The 17,483-nt window shown below is 37.7% G+C and overlaps 1 protein-coding gene and 1 long non-coding RNA gene across 5 annotated transcripts in view; one reads left to right on the plus strand and one right to left on the minus strand.

Annotated features, from left to right (window-relative positions):
* The first annotated feature begins 152 nt into the window (after positions 1 to 152).
* LOC125640434 (uncharacterized) lies at positions 153 to 10,875 on the plus strand. Its single transcript, XR_007357776.2, has 2 exons — positions 153 to 546; positions 5,713 to 10,875. It is a non-coding gene; the product is annotated as an uncharacterized LOC125640434 (long non-coding RNA).
* The window catches only part of LOC125640433 (disintegrin and metalloproteinase domain-containing protein 9), a 42,666-nt gene continuing 27,769 nt past the window's right edge, over positions 2,587 to 17,483 (minus strand). For 2 of the 4 annotated variants that reach the window (XM_075131035.1, XM_048858941.2), the window contains exons 14-22: positions 17,107 to 17,302; positions 16,845 to 16,950; positions 14,957 to 15,131; positions 13,505 to 13,585; positions 12,126 to 12,231; positions 10,873 to 11,005; positions 9,085 to 9,151; positions 7,237 to 7,289; positions 2,587 to 5,184 (exon numbers count right to left, since the gene is read on the minus strand). In XM_075131035.1, coding sequence (XP_074987136.1) covers positions 5,103 to 5,184; positions 7,237 to 7,289; positions 9,085 to 9,151; positions 10,873 to 11,005; positions 12,126 to 12,231; positions 13,505 to 13,585; positions 14,957 to 15,131; positions 16,845 to 16,950; positions 17,107 to 17,302 — 999 coding nt within the window. In that variant the 3' untranslated portion in view covers positions 2,587 to 5,102. Of the gene's footprint in view, positions 5,185 to 7,236; positions 7,290 to 9,084; positions 9,152 to 10,872; positions 11,006 to 11,896; positions 12,034 to 12,125; positions 12,232 to 13,504; positions 13,586 to 14,361; positions 14,630 to 14,956; positions 15,132 to 16,844; positions 16,951 to 17,106; positions 17,303 to 17,483 lie in introns of those variants that run through there. The other 2 variants (XM_075131036.1, XM_075131037.1) reach the window with 2 other exon arrangements.

Raw genomic sequence — 17,483 nt, forward strand, 5'->3', positions numbered from 1 at the left:
CGGAGTGGCGCGCGGCCCCTTGCGCGTGCCGTTGTCAGCGCCTGGCACGCCGCCCTTTCAAAAACACGCATGCGCGCTTGCAAGTGTGTTGCCTAGACGCGCACGCGCAGTGTCGCCAGTTTCCCATCCCATGGGCCGGGGCTGGACCCATCGTCATGCCCGTGCACACATTCGGGAGGCCGCTGCGCCTGTGCGGGGTTCTCGTCCCTCTGCTCCCCGTTCAAGGCCGTGGGGAAGAACGGGGGTGAAACGCCCCCGCCTGGGGGGAGTCTCGGGGCTGCAGGGGCCCAGTGGGGAAGCGGCTGCCCTGCCGGCAGGTGGCCCAGCCTCGCCTCGCGGGCTGCCCCATCTCCCAGACCCGGCCGCTGTTGGATTTTTCAGCTGTATGAAGGTCTCCTTTCCATCGATCGGTCTCCTTGGTTTGTGCAGCTGGAGGCGAAAATAGCCCTTGCCGTGCAATGGGAGCTTCCTGGCAAACCTTTCAGTGCTTCCCCAGCACTTTACGTCTCACACCGCTTCTCAGAACACCCTGGTGAAACCGCTATGGTAAGCCAAAGGGGGTGGAAACCAAGTACAGAGAGATCCACATTACGGATTGACCTTTGTAGTTTTCCTGAAGTGAATGAGGCTACTTATCAGACTGAGAGCAGGTTTTGCCTTACCTGACATGGATCCCGAACCCGCAAACTTAGCTGTGTTGATGGAGCCCTGCACAGACATGGTGCTCCACGCGTGTGGGTGAAACTGTGGGGATAGGGGACTGCGTTAGTCGGGTCAGCTTGCAGGATCTGGGCCCTTGGTTAAGATCCCAAAATGTCTGCAGAGCCAAAATTAGAACTGACCAGACCTAACTGCCCTCCTCTGCTTAGTCAGATTGACTCACTATGTGGCCTCTACAATGAATAGATACATCTAATGTTACTATGTCTACAAAATACCAAGTACGGTATTTTCACGGATGGTATTTTTATAAGTGGTGAAATTATTGTCCACATGTTTTTAAAACCTGAGATCTAGTCAGTCTCCAAAAAAATGAGTTAAATATTTTTAGGCGTATTCTAGTTTACATTAGAACTTGACTGAAGTTAACAAAAGAATGGCCATATTGGGTCATCCCAAAGGTCCATCTAGCCCAGTATCCTGTCTTCCGACAGTGGCCAGTGCCAGGTGCCCCAGGGGGAATGAACAGAACAGGTAATCATAAAGTGATCCATCCTCTGTTGCTGATTCCAAGCTTCTGACAAAGAGAGGGTAGGAGCCCCATCCCTGGCCATTCTGGGTAATAGCCATTGATGGACCTATCCTCCATGAATTTATCTAGTTCTTTTTTTAGCCCTGTTATAGTCTTGGCCTTCACAAGATCCTCTGACAAAGAGTTCCACAGGTTGACTGTGTGTTGTGTGAAAAAATACTTCCTTTTGTTTGTTTTAAACCTGCTGCCTATTAATTTCATTTGGTGATCTTTAGTTCTTGTGTTATGAGGAGGAGTAAACAACACTTCCTTATTTACTTTCTCAGCAGCAGTCATGATTTTATAGACCTCAATCATATCCCCCCTTAGTTGCCTCTTTTCCAAGCTGAAAAGTCCCAGTATTATTCAGCTTTCCTCACATGGAAGCCATTCCATACCCCTAATCATTTTTGACAGGTTTCAGAGTAGCAGCCGTGTTAGTCTGTATCCACAAAAAGAAAAGGAGGACTTGTGGCACCTTAGAGACTAGCAAATTTATTTGAGCATAAGCTTTCGTGAGCTACATCCGATGAAGTGAGCTGTAGCTCACGAAAGCTTATGCTCAGATAAATTTGTTAGTCTCTAAGGTGCCACAAGTTTTTTCCTTTTCTTTTTGCTAATAATTTTTGTTGCCCTTTTCTGAACCTTTTCCAATTCCAATATATCTTTTTCAAAATGGGGCTACCACATCTGCACGCAGTATTCAAGATGTGGGCATAGCATGGATTTATAGAAAATATATTGCTTCTATATCTTATTGCCTATCCCTTTCTTAACGATTCCCAACATTCTGTTTGCCTTTTTGACTGCTGCAGCATATTGAGTGGATGGTTTCAGAGAACTATCCAAAATGACTCCAAGATCTCTTTCTTGAGTGGTAACAGCTAATTTAGACACCATAATTTTATGTTTTCCAATGTGCATTACTTTGCATTTATCAGCACTGAATTTCATCTGCCATTTTGTTGCCCAGTCACCCAGTTTTGAGAGATCCTTTTGTAGCTCTTTGCAGTCTGCTTGGGATTTAACTATTTTGAGTAGTTTCCATCCTCTCCTTATTAGGACATAAAAAATCTCCTAAATTAAGTGGGTTAATACCAAAGTCATTTATTTCATTTGTGAATTACCACAGGTAGATGGCAGTAGTGGTCCCCCTACTGCACCTTTTTCTTAACCACTTCAGTAAAAAAAAAAAAAAAAAAATCTGTGAAACATTATTATATATCTTGGAAACATATTTTCAAACAAATGCTCTTAAATAAATTATCTTACCATTAATTCATTTTCCAGAAGTTGTTGCAATTAGAATATATTAAAAAAAAGTACCTACATATACTCAGAAAATTATAGATATGTAAATATTTTTACTTTTTAATGTTACATGTTTCACAAGTATTGATTTACAATACTCAAGCACTTAAAATAAGATGCTATAGAGAAAAATTCTTCTGTCAGTACCACAGAGTATCTTGAACAATACATTTGTAGTCTTTGGGTGAAGGATTTTGGTTGGAGCCCATATATAGTGATTTTATCCATGCAAAATGTGCATCCCTAGGTATTTTGACAGAAAAAACACACTTTCACAGAACTTTAATACTTTTAAAACAAAACCAAGAACAAACATTTCCTTCTGTGATTTTAAAAGTATACTTCTATTTTACTTCATACACTATTTTATTAATGTACATGGATAATAGGATACATTTTTATTTTTGTTTAATATGGAGGTTACTGAAATTCTAAGAGATACACTCTGACTCTATTGCTTGAGTCAATTCACTTAACAAGGTGGGAATAACAAAATGCTCCTTGAAACACTGGATAGTATTTCCATAATAAATTAGATGTGTGAATGCTATTACAACCAATATAGGTATAAACCATCAGTTTTTATCCAGACTTAGTTTGAAATAAATTACAATGCTAGTTTTCAGAAAACATTTTTTTCCGTATCAGAAGTACCAGTGCAAATGATTTACTGATTCCTGATGTATATACACTACTAGAGTACAAAATTGACAACTTTTATATTTCTTATATTCAAAAAATAAAGGTACTATTAAATATGCTAACATTAACAACTTGTACTAAGATACTGCCAGCATGTCATACTATTATTAAAACAATAAGCAATAGGTTAACAATGGGCACACATTTAATATAACTAAAAATAATGGTTGCCTTCCACAGACTGAGAAATTACAAATGGAAGAGACTTAGGTCATCTAATCCATCTCCTTGTCAGTGCTGAGTTTTGTTTTTCTACAGTATATTTTCTGTTTCATTGTCTGGTTCAATTGTAAAATGACAATAAAGGGGTTTCCACTGTTCCTTTGGGAGACAAATCCATAAGTTAATAGATTTTAGGATGTTAGTTTATGCCCCCAAGATTCACACATGAAGCTGGCCCAACAATCATAGATCTCACCATTCTATGTGAAACAGTGTCTTTGCTATAGTGCTCCCTTCCCTAGGGAGGGGTGAGTGAGCACAGAAAGCAGCTCAGGTAGCAGTGAGATCCATGTTGGGAGGGGAAAGGGATCAGAGAAATGTACATTGTTTCCCCACCAGCCTTATTGGAAATTCCTCTGAGAAGAACAGAACAAACTCAGTTCTTACGGAGCTTTCCTTCACCTTAGGTGTCTCACACAGACTTAGGAGGGAGGGATATGGCCCACAACTGGGAAATCTTCCTGATATTTAGCCTGAAGTGTCCTTTGGTTAATTTTATTTTATCACTTTGAATCACCTTTAATATTTTCTCTTTTTCCACTGTGTTTTCACCCTGGATATATGTAATAGATTCGCCATGCCCTCATTCCATTAGTTGTCCATTTTGCCAAACTCTGTGCAATTTTAGTTATTTTCTTTTAAATTAAAACTCCTTGCTGATAGTGTCACATTTAGAACTACAAGACTATAATGTGTTCATTTCAGAGCTGATGTATTCCTAGAAATCTCAGATTGTAATTACCAGTAAACATTTAATATGTAGTTAAGCAGCTAGTCTTTTTCCTGAAATGTATAGTAAATAAGGTAGTACACAAGGATATGTGTAATAAAGTAAAAATTATTGCTGAGGCTACATTCATTATTTATACCCATATTCTCTTCACCAGAATTCTTTTGTTTATTTGTAATAGTTGAGTTTAAATGTAATATTGCTAATAAGTATCACCACTCCTCCAGCCCCAGGACATTGTGTAAAAGGGCTGAAGTGGCATAAAAGAGCCCTAAAAGCCTTGGTTCTGAGGCACTCAGAAGACAGCCGTAATGCTGCCTCCCAAGGATCTCTTCACAGACCCTAGCATAAGAGAGTGGTGAGGTAGGGCTCCAGCACAGTGGTCCTGCAGAGATGCCAGGCAGTGCCGCTTCCCACCAGACAGCCCAATGAAGTTGTAACTTAGGCCTCCAGAGCTGCCTGAGTTACACAAGAGCCTCAGAGAGGCTTAGGATTAGGAAGGTGAGTTAAATCCATCTTAAACTCCCCCTCTCCCTGGCTGCTAGTTTTGTGCTGTGCCTCAAAGTCTAGGTTGTGGAAGAGATGATTATTTGTACATATTGTAGGTAAGAGTTGGGCTCTTATGCCTTCTGATAAAAAAGGCCTGGGAGGAGCTGGGCACCTGTAACTTCCACTGAAGTTGAATGGTAGGTGTTCATCTCCCCTCAGCATCATGCCTTTTCTGATGAAACAGTCTATTATGTTTCAAAGGTAGTTCTGACTCCTAGGACTGCAAGATTGAGACTTTCATATAACAAAGAAAAAAATAACAATTCTAAAATACGTCATTAATTTACCTTTGCCACATTTTCTTTCAGTTTACTCAAGGCATTTGTCTGACTTTGTGAGGAGTCCTAAAAATGGCTTTCAGACAACAGGTCTGGGCGGGACAGGTGGTCGCTGATGAGATCTTGAAGGAGCTGCAGGAAACTGATTTTGTATTGGCTGCCTAAAGAGTGAAAAATACTTTTAGTGCATGTTTGATACCATATTTCAGGAGCTGAGAAAGATCATTAGTATCAGGAAATCTACCTATCCATGTTATTTCTCAAGTGCCTGTTACAAAGGTGTTGAATCTCCCATTTTAAAATATTTTTAATGTTAGTAATTATTTACTATTAATATTATGGTAGCACTTAACAGGCTTTGTGAGATCGCAGCCCCATTGTGCTAGACACTGCATATACACATAATAAGAGACAGTCTCTTCCCTGAAAAGCTTACCATCTAAATAGAAAAGACAAACAAAAGATAAGAGTTGTAACATAGGCACAGAGAAATACTTCAGACCTAAGGTCTTTGATTGCATCTTGGTTTCTGAAGTACTAAGTACACTTTGCTATAAGTGATAATAATCCAAAAAGCTGGAGTATCTTGAGCTTAGATATGGAACCAATTCTTTTATTAACTTCAGTGGAAGCAGGCCCCACATGGTAGTTATTAACGTTTTCTTTTCTGGAATTGTGTGTTATTTCAGGACCAACTTTCTACTGGAAATTTCAGAAAATTTGATGGTACATTTTTCTCCACAATGATGCAGCCATGTACATTCTCATTCCGAAGAGGTTGTCAGTGGCAGCATTTGTGACTGATATAAGGCTGAAGATACAATATTTCATAATTCTCTACTGTAGAAACCAGTAAAAAGCATTTAGCACCAATGAAGATATTAATATACTGATATGTAAAGATGGAAGAGGAACTGTTTTGAGAGGTTTTTAAACAGTACTGCTTCAGCATTCCCGCCCCCTACAATATTACCTCAAATGCTTTTTAAAAACAGTTGCTCATTTTTTTTCTCAAGAACTCTGTTTATTTTTGCACTTCTTTTGAATGCTGAGGTGGCTGCATATGATTTCATCTTTCATAAGGCTAATATCAGACACCTACCACAATAATCAGTCTGCAGCCTCTAGTTTGGTTTGTAAGGCATTTAAACAAATTACAACTTGCAAGGGAATTTGTACATCCACATGCATTTAGTGTTGAGCAAACAATTCCCACAATTACAGAAAACTCTGGATGACAGTTCTTTGATGACGTATCCTCGAGGACGGCTATAACACAGTAAGGTATTAAGGAATAAGAGTCAGTAACAGAAGTGTTTTGTAGCTACCCAGACTGCGAAAGAATGCATTGATGTGATGAGTCAGTCATTTAAGACCACTCAGAGAATTAGGCTAATGGAAATACGAGTAGGATGGCCCAGGTAGCTGGGCTGGGCACATACCAGATGCACAGTGGGCAGGAATCCTTCCCACTTTCCCTCCAGGCCACAGAAAAGTTCAGCAGCCACTCCAATGGCTTGAGTAACCTCTGCAGCGTGTTCTCTTTCCCCTGTGAGGATCCTTGGGTCAGGTTATCTTTTGAACATTCCAGTCTCTATTTTGCTATGCAGAAAGTGTCATGTTCCTGTACTAGATATGGACTGAATACAGAGCTTGCTAATACATACCAGATACGTTCATCACAAGATCCTTTAATGCTCTGACAATGGTCCGAGGTTTATTTAAATAAGATATTTTACAAACAATGCCACTTAGCAGTGGAATAGTATAATACAGTTTAGTGTTCTATTACAGGAAGTTCACAGGGAGCTACACATGGCACAGTCCAGGAGATGCACATTCCCTACATGGACCCATGTCATCAGCTCCCCACCTTGCATAACAGAAACACTGGTGCTGTTATCTATGCATCCTTGATAGCAGGCTGGATTTGCTTCTTAATGAAGAAAAATGTCTCTCTAGTATAGGGCCATCTTGATAGCATTGTGTGACTTCAGAATGACGACAAGAAAAGATTTTTGAAAACTTCTCTGCAAATATATAAACACTAAATATTGCCTATTTTACAATGTACAAAACACTGTACAAAAGCCACTAGAGAAGAGAGCTAGGAGTGTGCCGGATTTACTACCTGCTTTACGCCCTTTGTTTGCGATGATAATGCAATGAACACATTTTTAAAAAATACAGTAAAAAAATTTAAAATTACAAACCTTGGAGCAGGAAAATGCGATATTGTAAAAATCCCAGAATTGGTTGTTGCAGGCTGGAAAAGAGAGCAACAAGTATGAAATAAAAAGAAGTTACAAAAAACCCATTAACACTAGACATATCTTTGAAAAAACACATGTGGCTAATTATTAATAAATAAAATTATAAATATACTATTGTAAATCTTTAACTGAGAACACGATATACATTTGTCAAAAATAGCAGAATACTTAATACCATTTTTTGACAAAATACCTCAAAAATTATGACAAATCCTTTTCAGTTTTAAGAGTTTAGCATTTAATAATACTTTGAATTTCTATAGAAGTATCTAAGGATCTCAAAGCACTTTGCAAATAATTTATCAAACCTCTCAAATTTCCTGTGAGGTAGGAAAGCATTATCATCGCTATTATACAGATGAGAAAACTGAGGCCCAGGGTCTCACACAAAGATTGTGGCACTGCTGGGAATAGGAGCCAGATCTACTGTGCTTCAGCTCCAGAACTTTCTTTCTCCTCTACAAACTATTACTTTATGACTGAGTGTGTAGCAATTGCCATTAGAAAGTGGCAGTCTGCCATTTTCATGCTGATCTACAGGGAAAATACGTATGTATGTCGGGGTCAGATTATCTGCTCATCCCCAAGGCACTTTGAAAAAATTATCAGAAGGGGCAGCAGAAGGATGTCTGGGAAATGAAAAGCATGGAATTGAAGAGATTAAAAGCCTTTGTGTGAGAAGTATGAGGAGTAGGGGCCTGTGGCGTGACCACAGGATTGGGAGCCAGGAAATCTGGGTTCTATTCTGACATCTACCCCAGATTTCCTGAGTGATGCTGGGCAACTTACTTAACCTTCTCCATGGCTCAGTTTCTCTATTTGTAAAATGGGATTACACTCACTTAAATACTGCACTGGAGTGTTATGAGAAGTAAAAAGTTAATATTTGCAAAGCTCTATAAACAATTTACTATTAAATAACGAGAGAATGGAACACAGAAAAAGGAAAGAGAAATTAGAATGAGAGAAAAGACAAAAAACAGGAATAAAGAAAAGAATAGAGAGGGATTTGGGGAAAACACTGAAGACAGCAGACACAAAACTTAAAGGCATTAGGGGCAAGTCCTCAACATCATGACTATAAAACAACACAAACATTTCAAAATGACACCAGCTTTTTTTTTTTTTTTAATGGATAGTGTGCCAGGGAGATGGGAAAGAGAAAACAAAACTGTGTGTTCCAAACATACTTTCCTATTAATTTAGTTTATTTTTAAAGAGGTTTCTTTAGCAAGGTCAGACTTCTAGTATTTTGCTTTATTCCCTAATTTTAAAATCCATGAAAGTTTCAGTGCTTTTTTTTTCATTTTCTCTGCAAATTCTTCATATTTGCTTAGCATTTCTTATTTATTTTTGCCAGAAATGGACCTATGGGCTGGCTTGGCAATTGCTCTATGTGGATCACAGTTTAGGTCCAGCATTATTTGGGCTAGACAAGAGCTCTGCAGACTGATGTTCAGTTCCTGTGAGAAGGAAGCACCTCTGGTCAGTACTAAGAGCACTACTGACTGTTGCCCAGCTTCCCTTTGCTGAATGGAGGATCATGAGGCCAGTGGGTGGTAGAATCTCTCATCCTAACCTAAACAATAATAAAATAGGCCTAAATCCTGAGTAAAATGGTGTAAATCCCTTCAAATGCCCTGTGATATTCGTATGGCTCTAATCTATTATATCACAAAGTCAGACCACACAGAAGTCCAAAAATGCACCATGATTTCTAAAGTACTGTAACTTAGTCATCAGTGAAATTTATTCAACAGGAGAGAGTACGATCACACATTGTCTTACCTGATTATTTATAGCGTTATTCTGGTTAGGTTCATTATTTTGCTTTGGTTGCTGTGTATTGTTATCCCTAGAATAAAATTCACATAATCAGAAAAATTAATATAAATCTAGATTAATTACATTTAAGGAACAGTATGGCCCAGTAGCTAGGGCACTGATCAGGGGTTTGGAGATCAGGGTTCTTTGTCTGGTTCTGTCACTGTATGACCTTGGACAAGTCATTTACTTCTCTGTGTCTCTATTTCCCTTACCACCCTTTATCTGAATTGTCTATTTTGTCTGTAAGATCTTCAGGGCAGGGACTATCTCCTACTGTATGTTTATATAAAGCTTAGTACCACGGGTGCCTCCAGGTGCTACTTAATACAAATATGACAATAAATGAATACAATATATATTAGAAAATAATACTTGAGAAGTGAGTAGAGGAGAGGAACTGAACAGTTTAATTAAAACAAAAAGGTTCCTAAATAGCCACAAACTTTGCTGCCTGAGAAAAACACAAATGCATCGGGAGGCCAAAAGTGTAGAACTACATGAACATAATTTAGGGCAACTTCTGGCCCAGTGTTTCTTTTCTTTTTAATCTTTATTTGGAGATACAGAATTTACAAGTGTGGATTTCATATATATATGTATTTCACAGTTTTAGGGTTTTCTGCATAATTTGTTTCTCACAGAAAAGGATTAATTAAAAAAAAAGAAAGTTCCAATACTGCACCTGATAATGCACACTGATTTAAATGGTGCCTGCACATGCACAGTCCACTCACACACTATCAATTACAGGATCAGAGCCTAAATTTCTAGCTTTTTCCATTGTACAGATCATCTTCCGAAACTAACATTGGCTTTCTGAACCACTGCACTGTAACCCAGCCTTACAGAAAACTGCCTCCAGCTAAACAGCAGTTTCAGAGGATGTAAATATGGCAAATCTGAAGCAATGCCTATGATCTAATCAATAACACAATGGAATACAGTATTAACTTTTAAGTTCCCCTAAAGACCAGAGGATGAAATGTCACCTTATTTACAATAACACTGAATCCACTCCCCCTTTTTCAAACTTTAACAGACCCTCAAATTAGACCTTCAAATGTTGATATAATCTCCCTTTACTTCTTCACTGCAACTAATTTAGTGCATCCTACCACCAGTCCTATACTTACTTTTTTCAAAATGTAGTAATTTTTCCAACCTATTCCAGAAAAGAAATGGACTGTATCTGTACTTTTTATCTGTCAAAACCCAGAATTAGTTTATTAATATTCTAAAGAAGTAAGAAGCAATGGGGGATAGAGTTTCCCCAGCTGGAAGATTTTATAACACAGACAGCTATAGTGAGGTACATTTGTGACTAGCTGCACTTAAAGAAAGACATGATACCATCCTTACATGACAAAACATAGAAGCTACAGATCTCTCTTTCTAATTTAATTTACAGAGATGACATTTCATTACCCTGTGAATCTTGCATCGTCCAATCATGAGCATCAAATCTAGAGAAAATCAATAAATACTTAGGCAGATTCTCCCTTTAGGCTGTGGTTAGACTGGGTATTTTGACAACTATTTCTTACTGTTGATAACACCAGGACAATTCTACTGGTGGTAGAAGTGGTGGGAGCCCAAGTACAGACAAAGTCATCACAGGGGTCTGGCTTTATAATACTTGGTGACATTAAGACCTGCTCTGAGTAGCATTAGAACATGATATATCAAGTGATAAAATACTCTATTGTGACAAGAATGACATTGGTTGTGATGAAAATAAATTTTTGACACCTGTATCGTCTTCTACTTTTCCGGCAAAACCTTCTCTTTATTGCATCTCTCTTGATAAATGCTATTACGACTGCAATCAACACTGGAAGCACAAGCAGGAAAAATACAAGCAAGCCATCTCTAAGTGATGTATCTAGAAAAAAGCAATGCAAACAGCATGAGCTAATCATTTTGTTTAACTTCATTATGCAAACATTTTGCTGCTATATGAACCTTCTTGTTGAGAATGCTAAAACCTTTAAGTAATCATAGATAAAATTCTGACCAGCATACACATACAAGTAGCTCCAATTAAGTCAATGTAACTAATAGTATAAATCAGACAAGCAGGATCTGGCCCCAGGATCTGCTTCCTTTTTTTTTTTTTTTTTAAAGAAATGAAAGTAATGTGCTAACTTTTCTATCTTTTTCCACAATGTTTATTTTTTCAAGATCCCTGAAACGGAAAAACACAATTTCACCTTTAAAAAAAAATTATTTGCCTGCACATCCCAATTTTCAGTATTTCCGTGATTCAACATATTTTCTTCAGCACACTGACAAATCAAAAGTAGGTTGTTTTTCTTTTCAAAATAAGAATTCAGTAACAGATAAAAGGTTTTTTATAAAGTTATGGATCAATTAGATTTTTATATAAAAAATAAAAAAGTGTGTAACATGCTCTATGGTATATATAAAAAGCAAGCAGGATTTGGCCCATTCTGCTTATCAGGATTTCCTAAATTTACTTAGATGGGTGGATCAAATCCTGAACACTTTATTCACATGCATGATCCTACCAATTCTTTAAGTGAATAAGGATCACAGGGTTTAGCCCACAGCTGTAATCAACTTGAACTTTTGTGATGTAAACAGACTTGTATCTGTTTTTGTAATAATATATTTATTTTTGTGTTTTTATAAAAATAATGATTTCTAAACAATTAGAATATTTTTTTAAGAAAAAAATATCAGATTTGTTTTGTAGTACAACCTTACACAATATAAATGTTGGGGCCAGACTGTGAGCAGGACTAAATCCCACCTTATCTCTCTAATATCCTGGCACTGGCACAGCTATAAGTACACTGCAGATAACTCCCTTTAAGTCAGTGGTGTTAAGCCAGCAGAGGATTTTGTCCATCCTCTGGGGTCCTGGTCCATGGCTGGGGCTCCTATGTGCTACCATAATATAAATAAAAAGGAGACGAAAGTAAGTAGTAGTTTATTTTATCAGACATTACAGTCAAACTGAAAGAGCTTCAGTATCCTACCTATATGAGTTGGACCACTGTCAATACTGCCACCATAACCTGATTTATCACAGAAAGGAGGAGCCCATCCAGGATTGCAGTGACAATTCCCATTGTTGTTACACACCTGTGACCACACAAGATACCACAATTAAATAAATGTTTCGTAGCACTGAAATGTCATTTTTGCATTTATATTATTTAATTCTCCATATTCCATTTGAGAGATGGGAAAAAAGAAGGGTTCCATTCAGGATTGTTAACCAAGAGCCTGACCCAAAGTGCACTGCAGTCAATAAAAGGACTCTCATTGACTTCAACTGGTTTTGGAACAGGGCCCAAATTCCATGCTTGAAGGGGCATTAGGTTCCAAGTCAAAATGAATTTCTTTACAATTGTCACTCATAACACCATAGATTATTTAGATGAAAGACTTATAAAATTGAATAACATCTTGTGTCTATGGTAGCTGTACTCTTTTCTAAAGACTCCTTTTTTATCAGCCATATGAAGTGTTTTATTTGGAAGCCACCTCAGGCTACAGCCTTCAGACCTTTCTGTGCTAGTGGTATGTAAGTAGTACTAGCATGTACCTAGAAAAGTTTGGAACATTACAACATTTATGGTCAACCCCAGAGTGAGGGTTGGTTGTAGTATAAGAAGCTGAACCTCCTCAGGGTTACTCCCCTGAGAGTACAATGACTCTCACAGATAATCCAATTGAAGTTAATGAGACTCCATGTGGTTGCAAAGGGCTGTGCTAATGGATCCCTTTGTAGAATTGCAGCCTAAACGTGTACATTCATTTAGAACAAATCAGAACTGCCAAATGAACAAATCATATTCAGAGTTGTACATGAAGAACTGTGTGTGAAAACAGAGAGTGGTGGATAGCTGAAGGAGGGATCTTGGCACAACCATTTTTTCTCCTCCATTGGCATTCCCATACATTGTGAGTGATATTGCTGGCTCCTGTGACAGCAAAGCCTCTACAGCAATTAGCCCCTTTTCTCATTTGTCTTGCATAGAACATTGTTTCAAAGGAGAGCTTCTGCGTTTTACTATATCTGGATCCTGTTCTGATTTTTCACACAGGAATATTACATAATTCATTATATTTTCTCTGCAGAGAATTACATTGCTTTCAAAATTGGACAGCTCATCTAGTAATGTAATTGGATCTACTTTGCCTATTTCACATTAAATGTACTATCCACATTAGTGATAAATGTTTTACAGTGCATTGGTAACAGGAACTATAGATACAAATAATGAATTTGACTTTTAGTACAGATTAGAAAAAACTAAGCATATGTTTCATTATTTATTTTATTTATTTAGATCTATTGCACCTATCAATAATCTCTAGAAGCCTAATGTAACAAAAACAATATACTTACAGCACGATTATTACACTTCTGCATTACATCGCAGTTGTAACCAAGCTCACTTGCATTAACACATTTAAAGTCTACACAGGCCTGAAAAATATTAAATATCTATTTTAAAAGAGCACTTCAACTACCCTAATATTTTTATACACATAAAATAATATACATAAAAACAGTAATACTGCAAAATGTAAGTGGTGAGAAACAAGGCTGTCTAAAAACACTTGATTCTTTAGAACTCTGGTTTAATTTATCACACATTTTCATGCACTAGGACATACTTTGATGGAAATGAAATCAGAATATGAATCACTATTTATTTTAAAGCTTTGTTAAACCAAACAGCAGGCTTTATGGTACAGAGCTAATAAATACTACTTCTCTGTGTGTATGTATATATAAATGAACATTAAGTATGATTTATTATACCAATATATAGACACACACATGCACACACATACATATAAAACACAAAAAATCTACGAAGAACATTACTTCAACTGCAAAGTTAAGCACTCAAAAATTAGGAAATGCCAGATTTACAGTTGCTCACACAGCCCTATTTCTGCTCCTTGTGTCCCTCCAGTGCACTGACTGAGGCCACGGTGCTGTGAAAAAATAGTATATGATCACATCATTAAAGCTTGTATCATAATGCATATATGCACAAAGGGACTGAATTAAGGTCGTGTGGAGAACCATAGATCTGGAGTCTCCTAACTTTTGAGTGTTTGACTTGGCAATCTTACCAATGTTCTTTTAATGCAGATTTTGTATATAATTTTGTATGTAATTTTCATTTTTTTTAGAACAAGATCAAATAAATTCTACATTGTTCAACGGTAAACTCCCATCAGCACAGTGAATCTTGAATGTTCAGCATTGCAGCAGAGTGCTACAACTTGTTCCAACAGCATATGCTGGCCATAGCAGACAGCTGTTTGACTGGGGAGCACATGGGTTGCTGCGTCTAGGGGTGATGGGGAAGTGAGCTGGCTCTCTAATAGGAAGTGGAAAAAGCTGCTCCAACTGTAACCCTGTGTTCCCAATGCAATGTGTGCTGCTGATGCTGCTGCTTCGGTGGTGGCCTGAGCCCTGCCTCTTTATTGATTTTGTCATGCTGCCAAAATTTTCCTGCGGAGTGCAAGGGAGAGAAGGGAAACAGCAATTTTTAACAATTCATATGTCAGTTAAATCTGAATGGAATTTCATGGGACAAATAAAAGGCAATTCCTGTAAGTCTGAGGGGATTCTCCCTGCTGAACATCAAAGGTTATAGTACACACAGACACTCTTTATGAGACAAGTATTTTGAGAGTCATGAGCCAATGTGGTTATGAGGAAAATTAAAATGGGGCTTAATGCTTTTGAAAGCTAAGGGTCTTATAGTAAGATGTATTAAAAAGAGAACTTTTCAGTAAGTGTCATGCATTCTGCAATAACTGCTGTGATCTACCTTACCTTTCCTTTTCCACAAGCAGTTCCCTTTTGAACTTGAGCAGGATCAGGGATATCTGACCCTAGGTCAAAGTCAGAAGTCACACATGAAACACCATCTTGATTGCTGACAACACTAGAAGCAGGAAGATTTTCAAGACTGACAGATGTACACTGAAGTTTGCCACATAGACTATGTCTGTAATAAATGAATAAAATACAAATAGAAGGTAACAGGGAGAAAACAGACTCAATACAAAAATATTATTTATTAATAAATTCACACAATTTACACTATGAGTCAATAATTTTCTCTTGCTGGAAATCTCATATTCTAAGGAAGTTTTCCCTTCTCTTTTTTTGTGTATGTGTGTGTGTGTATCATATTTTATATATATTGAAGACTGAGCCTTTGGCACAATGTAATTTTGTGTGCGTGTGTGTATACAAGGTATTTCCACATTTGAGGGAAAAGAGGAAACATTTCTCTTGCAGGTTATTTAAAAAGAAATGGCATCTGACAGAAGCTGCTCAAAAGCCTGGGATACGAGAAATAATCCCTATGGAGATGCATTAGTGGAGAGAGTCCTGTTGATAAAGAGGATTTATGGTGCCTGATAAATGTATTTTAGCATATGGCAATTTATCAGATGGATATCACCATAATATATGTGTTTGTCTATGGGTATATAAACACACATGCCCCTGCTATAGGCAAGGCCGGTAGCACGGCCTATTAAGGTTGTCCGACACTTCTCATCATAAGAACCTGTTTTAAGTGCTTATAACTTTGCCAGACTTTAACCATTTGGGCTGAAATTTTGCATGCTGGTTGTTGCCTCAGGTTGACATTTTTGGAAAAATTCTTACAAAAGGATTAAGCCATTTCCAAGAATGAGGCTAGGGGAAAATATATTGTTTTGTCCGCGTTAAAAAATTTCTGCAAGCTTTTATTTGAACAGTTTTAGCAGCTCCATGCTTTGTAGCAGGAACTTGAAATTTGGCAGGGGAGTGGCCTTTCTGACAGGGTTGTGCCTTTTGCCTTCCCTGTGAAAATCTGCCCAAATTTGGCCAAGTTATAAGCCTTGAAAAACAAATTACAATTCCATATGCTCAGTTCTATAGTGATGAGAACCACAGAAAAGCCCTTCGGGAGATTAATATGTTTGTCTTCAGAGCAGGGTCACACCCCAGGTTATAAAATTATATAATGCAGTGTAGTGCATACCTTTGGCCCTCCTATGTGTTTTTTTATTTTTTACAAGGAAAGGTCTGATGTAGGTCATCTATTTTAAAAATACATGTGATGATGGGCCAGACTCTCTCCTGTGCCAAGATCGGCTGTTTATGGCTACCTGATTCTGTGGCCTGATCTGCCCCCTCTTCCATCTAAGTTAGGGGACCATAGGCTGATCTAGGGACTATATGCCATCTGAGAATTAGTGAAGCACAGCCTGATACATCCCCTCCCTCCCACTGTGCTGTGCTGGGAGCGTGGTTGATGCAGGAACTAGGTGGGTCAGCTTTCTGCCATTGAGAGTTCCTATCCATCAAGGGACCTGTCAGATGGCCAAGTACTGACAGATTATATCTCCTTTCCATGGCCTAAGCAGCACAAAAGGGATGGTTCAGAGGAGAGAATCTGGTTCAGTTCCTTCAAAAGAACATTTAAGTAAAGTTGAGTTTTATACATATTGTTTAAATTGGTTTTAAGAAATTATTTTCATCAATTTAAAACAGACTAATAAAAAATGAAGATGAATGCAGGTAAATTTAATAACTCAGGTAGGCCAAAGTACTGGACCATGTATGCATTATCTGTATAAATATATACTCTACATTATGGTACTGTTTATATGAATTAATGACAGGAGGAAATATTAGATTCAATTTATACCTGCTAGTCACTTACTCAATGGGACATTTATTGTACGTTCCACTTGACATTCCACAGTTTCCAAATCTATCTCCCTTCAAGTTGGCTACTTCAAAACAAATATCAGGTGCTTTTCTTGCCCCTAAAAGAACAATATCAAATTTTTAACAACTAATATATTCAATAAAAACAAATAATCCACAATGGCTATTTAAATCCTAAGTCCAAGACAGAGCATCTGAGTGAATTTTTCCTATTAATATGAATTCTGTTACACAGACAAACAGTTTAAAAATACCTTGTCCGTAGATAGATTCACACTGTGAATCAAGATTCTGGCAAACCCCACTATAGCAATATTCTTTCATGTTGTTACATGGGTAGCCATTCATGATATATACATCATCTGGGCAGTATGGGTATGTCCCATTGCAGTATTCAGGTAGATCACAGAAATTCATTTTTGGTCTACATTCCACTCCTGCCACTTTAAACTATAAATGGAACAGAAAGTTACTCTGATTTATTTTGCAATAGGAGAAATTCTAACACACAGGTATACAATGATTATGTGGTAGGTTCGGAAAGAAAATATGCTTGTAAATTTGAGGAAGATGAACATAGTTCTTCATATCAATATACAGAGCACGTATGCCACTCCTGTGAGTTTTTTGT

This window comes from Caretta caretta, chromosome 7, assembly GCF_965140235.1.
Source record: "Caretta caretta isolate rCarCar2 chromosome 7, rCarCar1.hap1, whole genome shotgun sequence".
Lineage (NCBI taxonomy): Eukaryota > Metazoa > Chordata > Testudines > Cheloniidae > Caretta > Caretta caretta.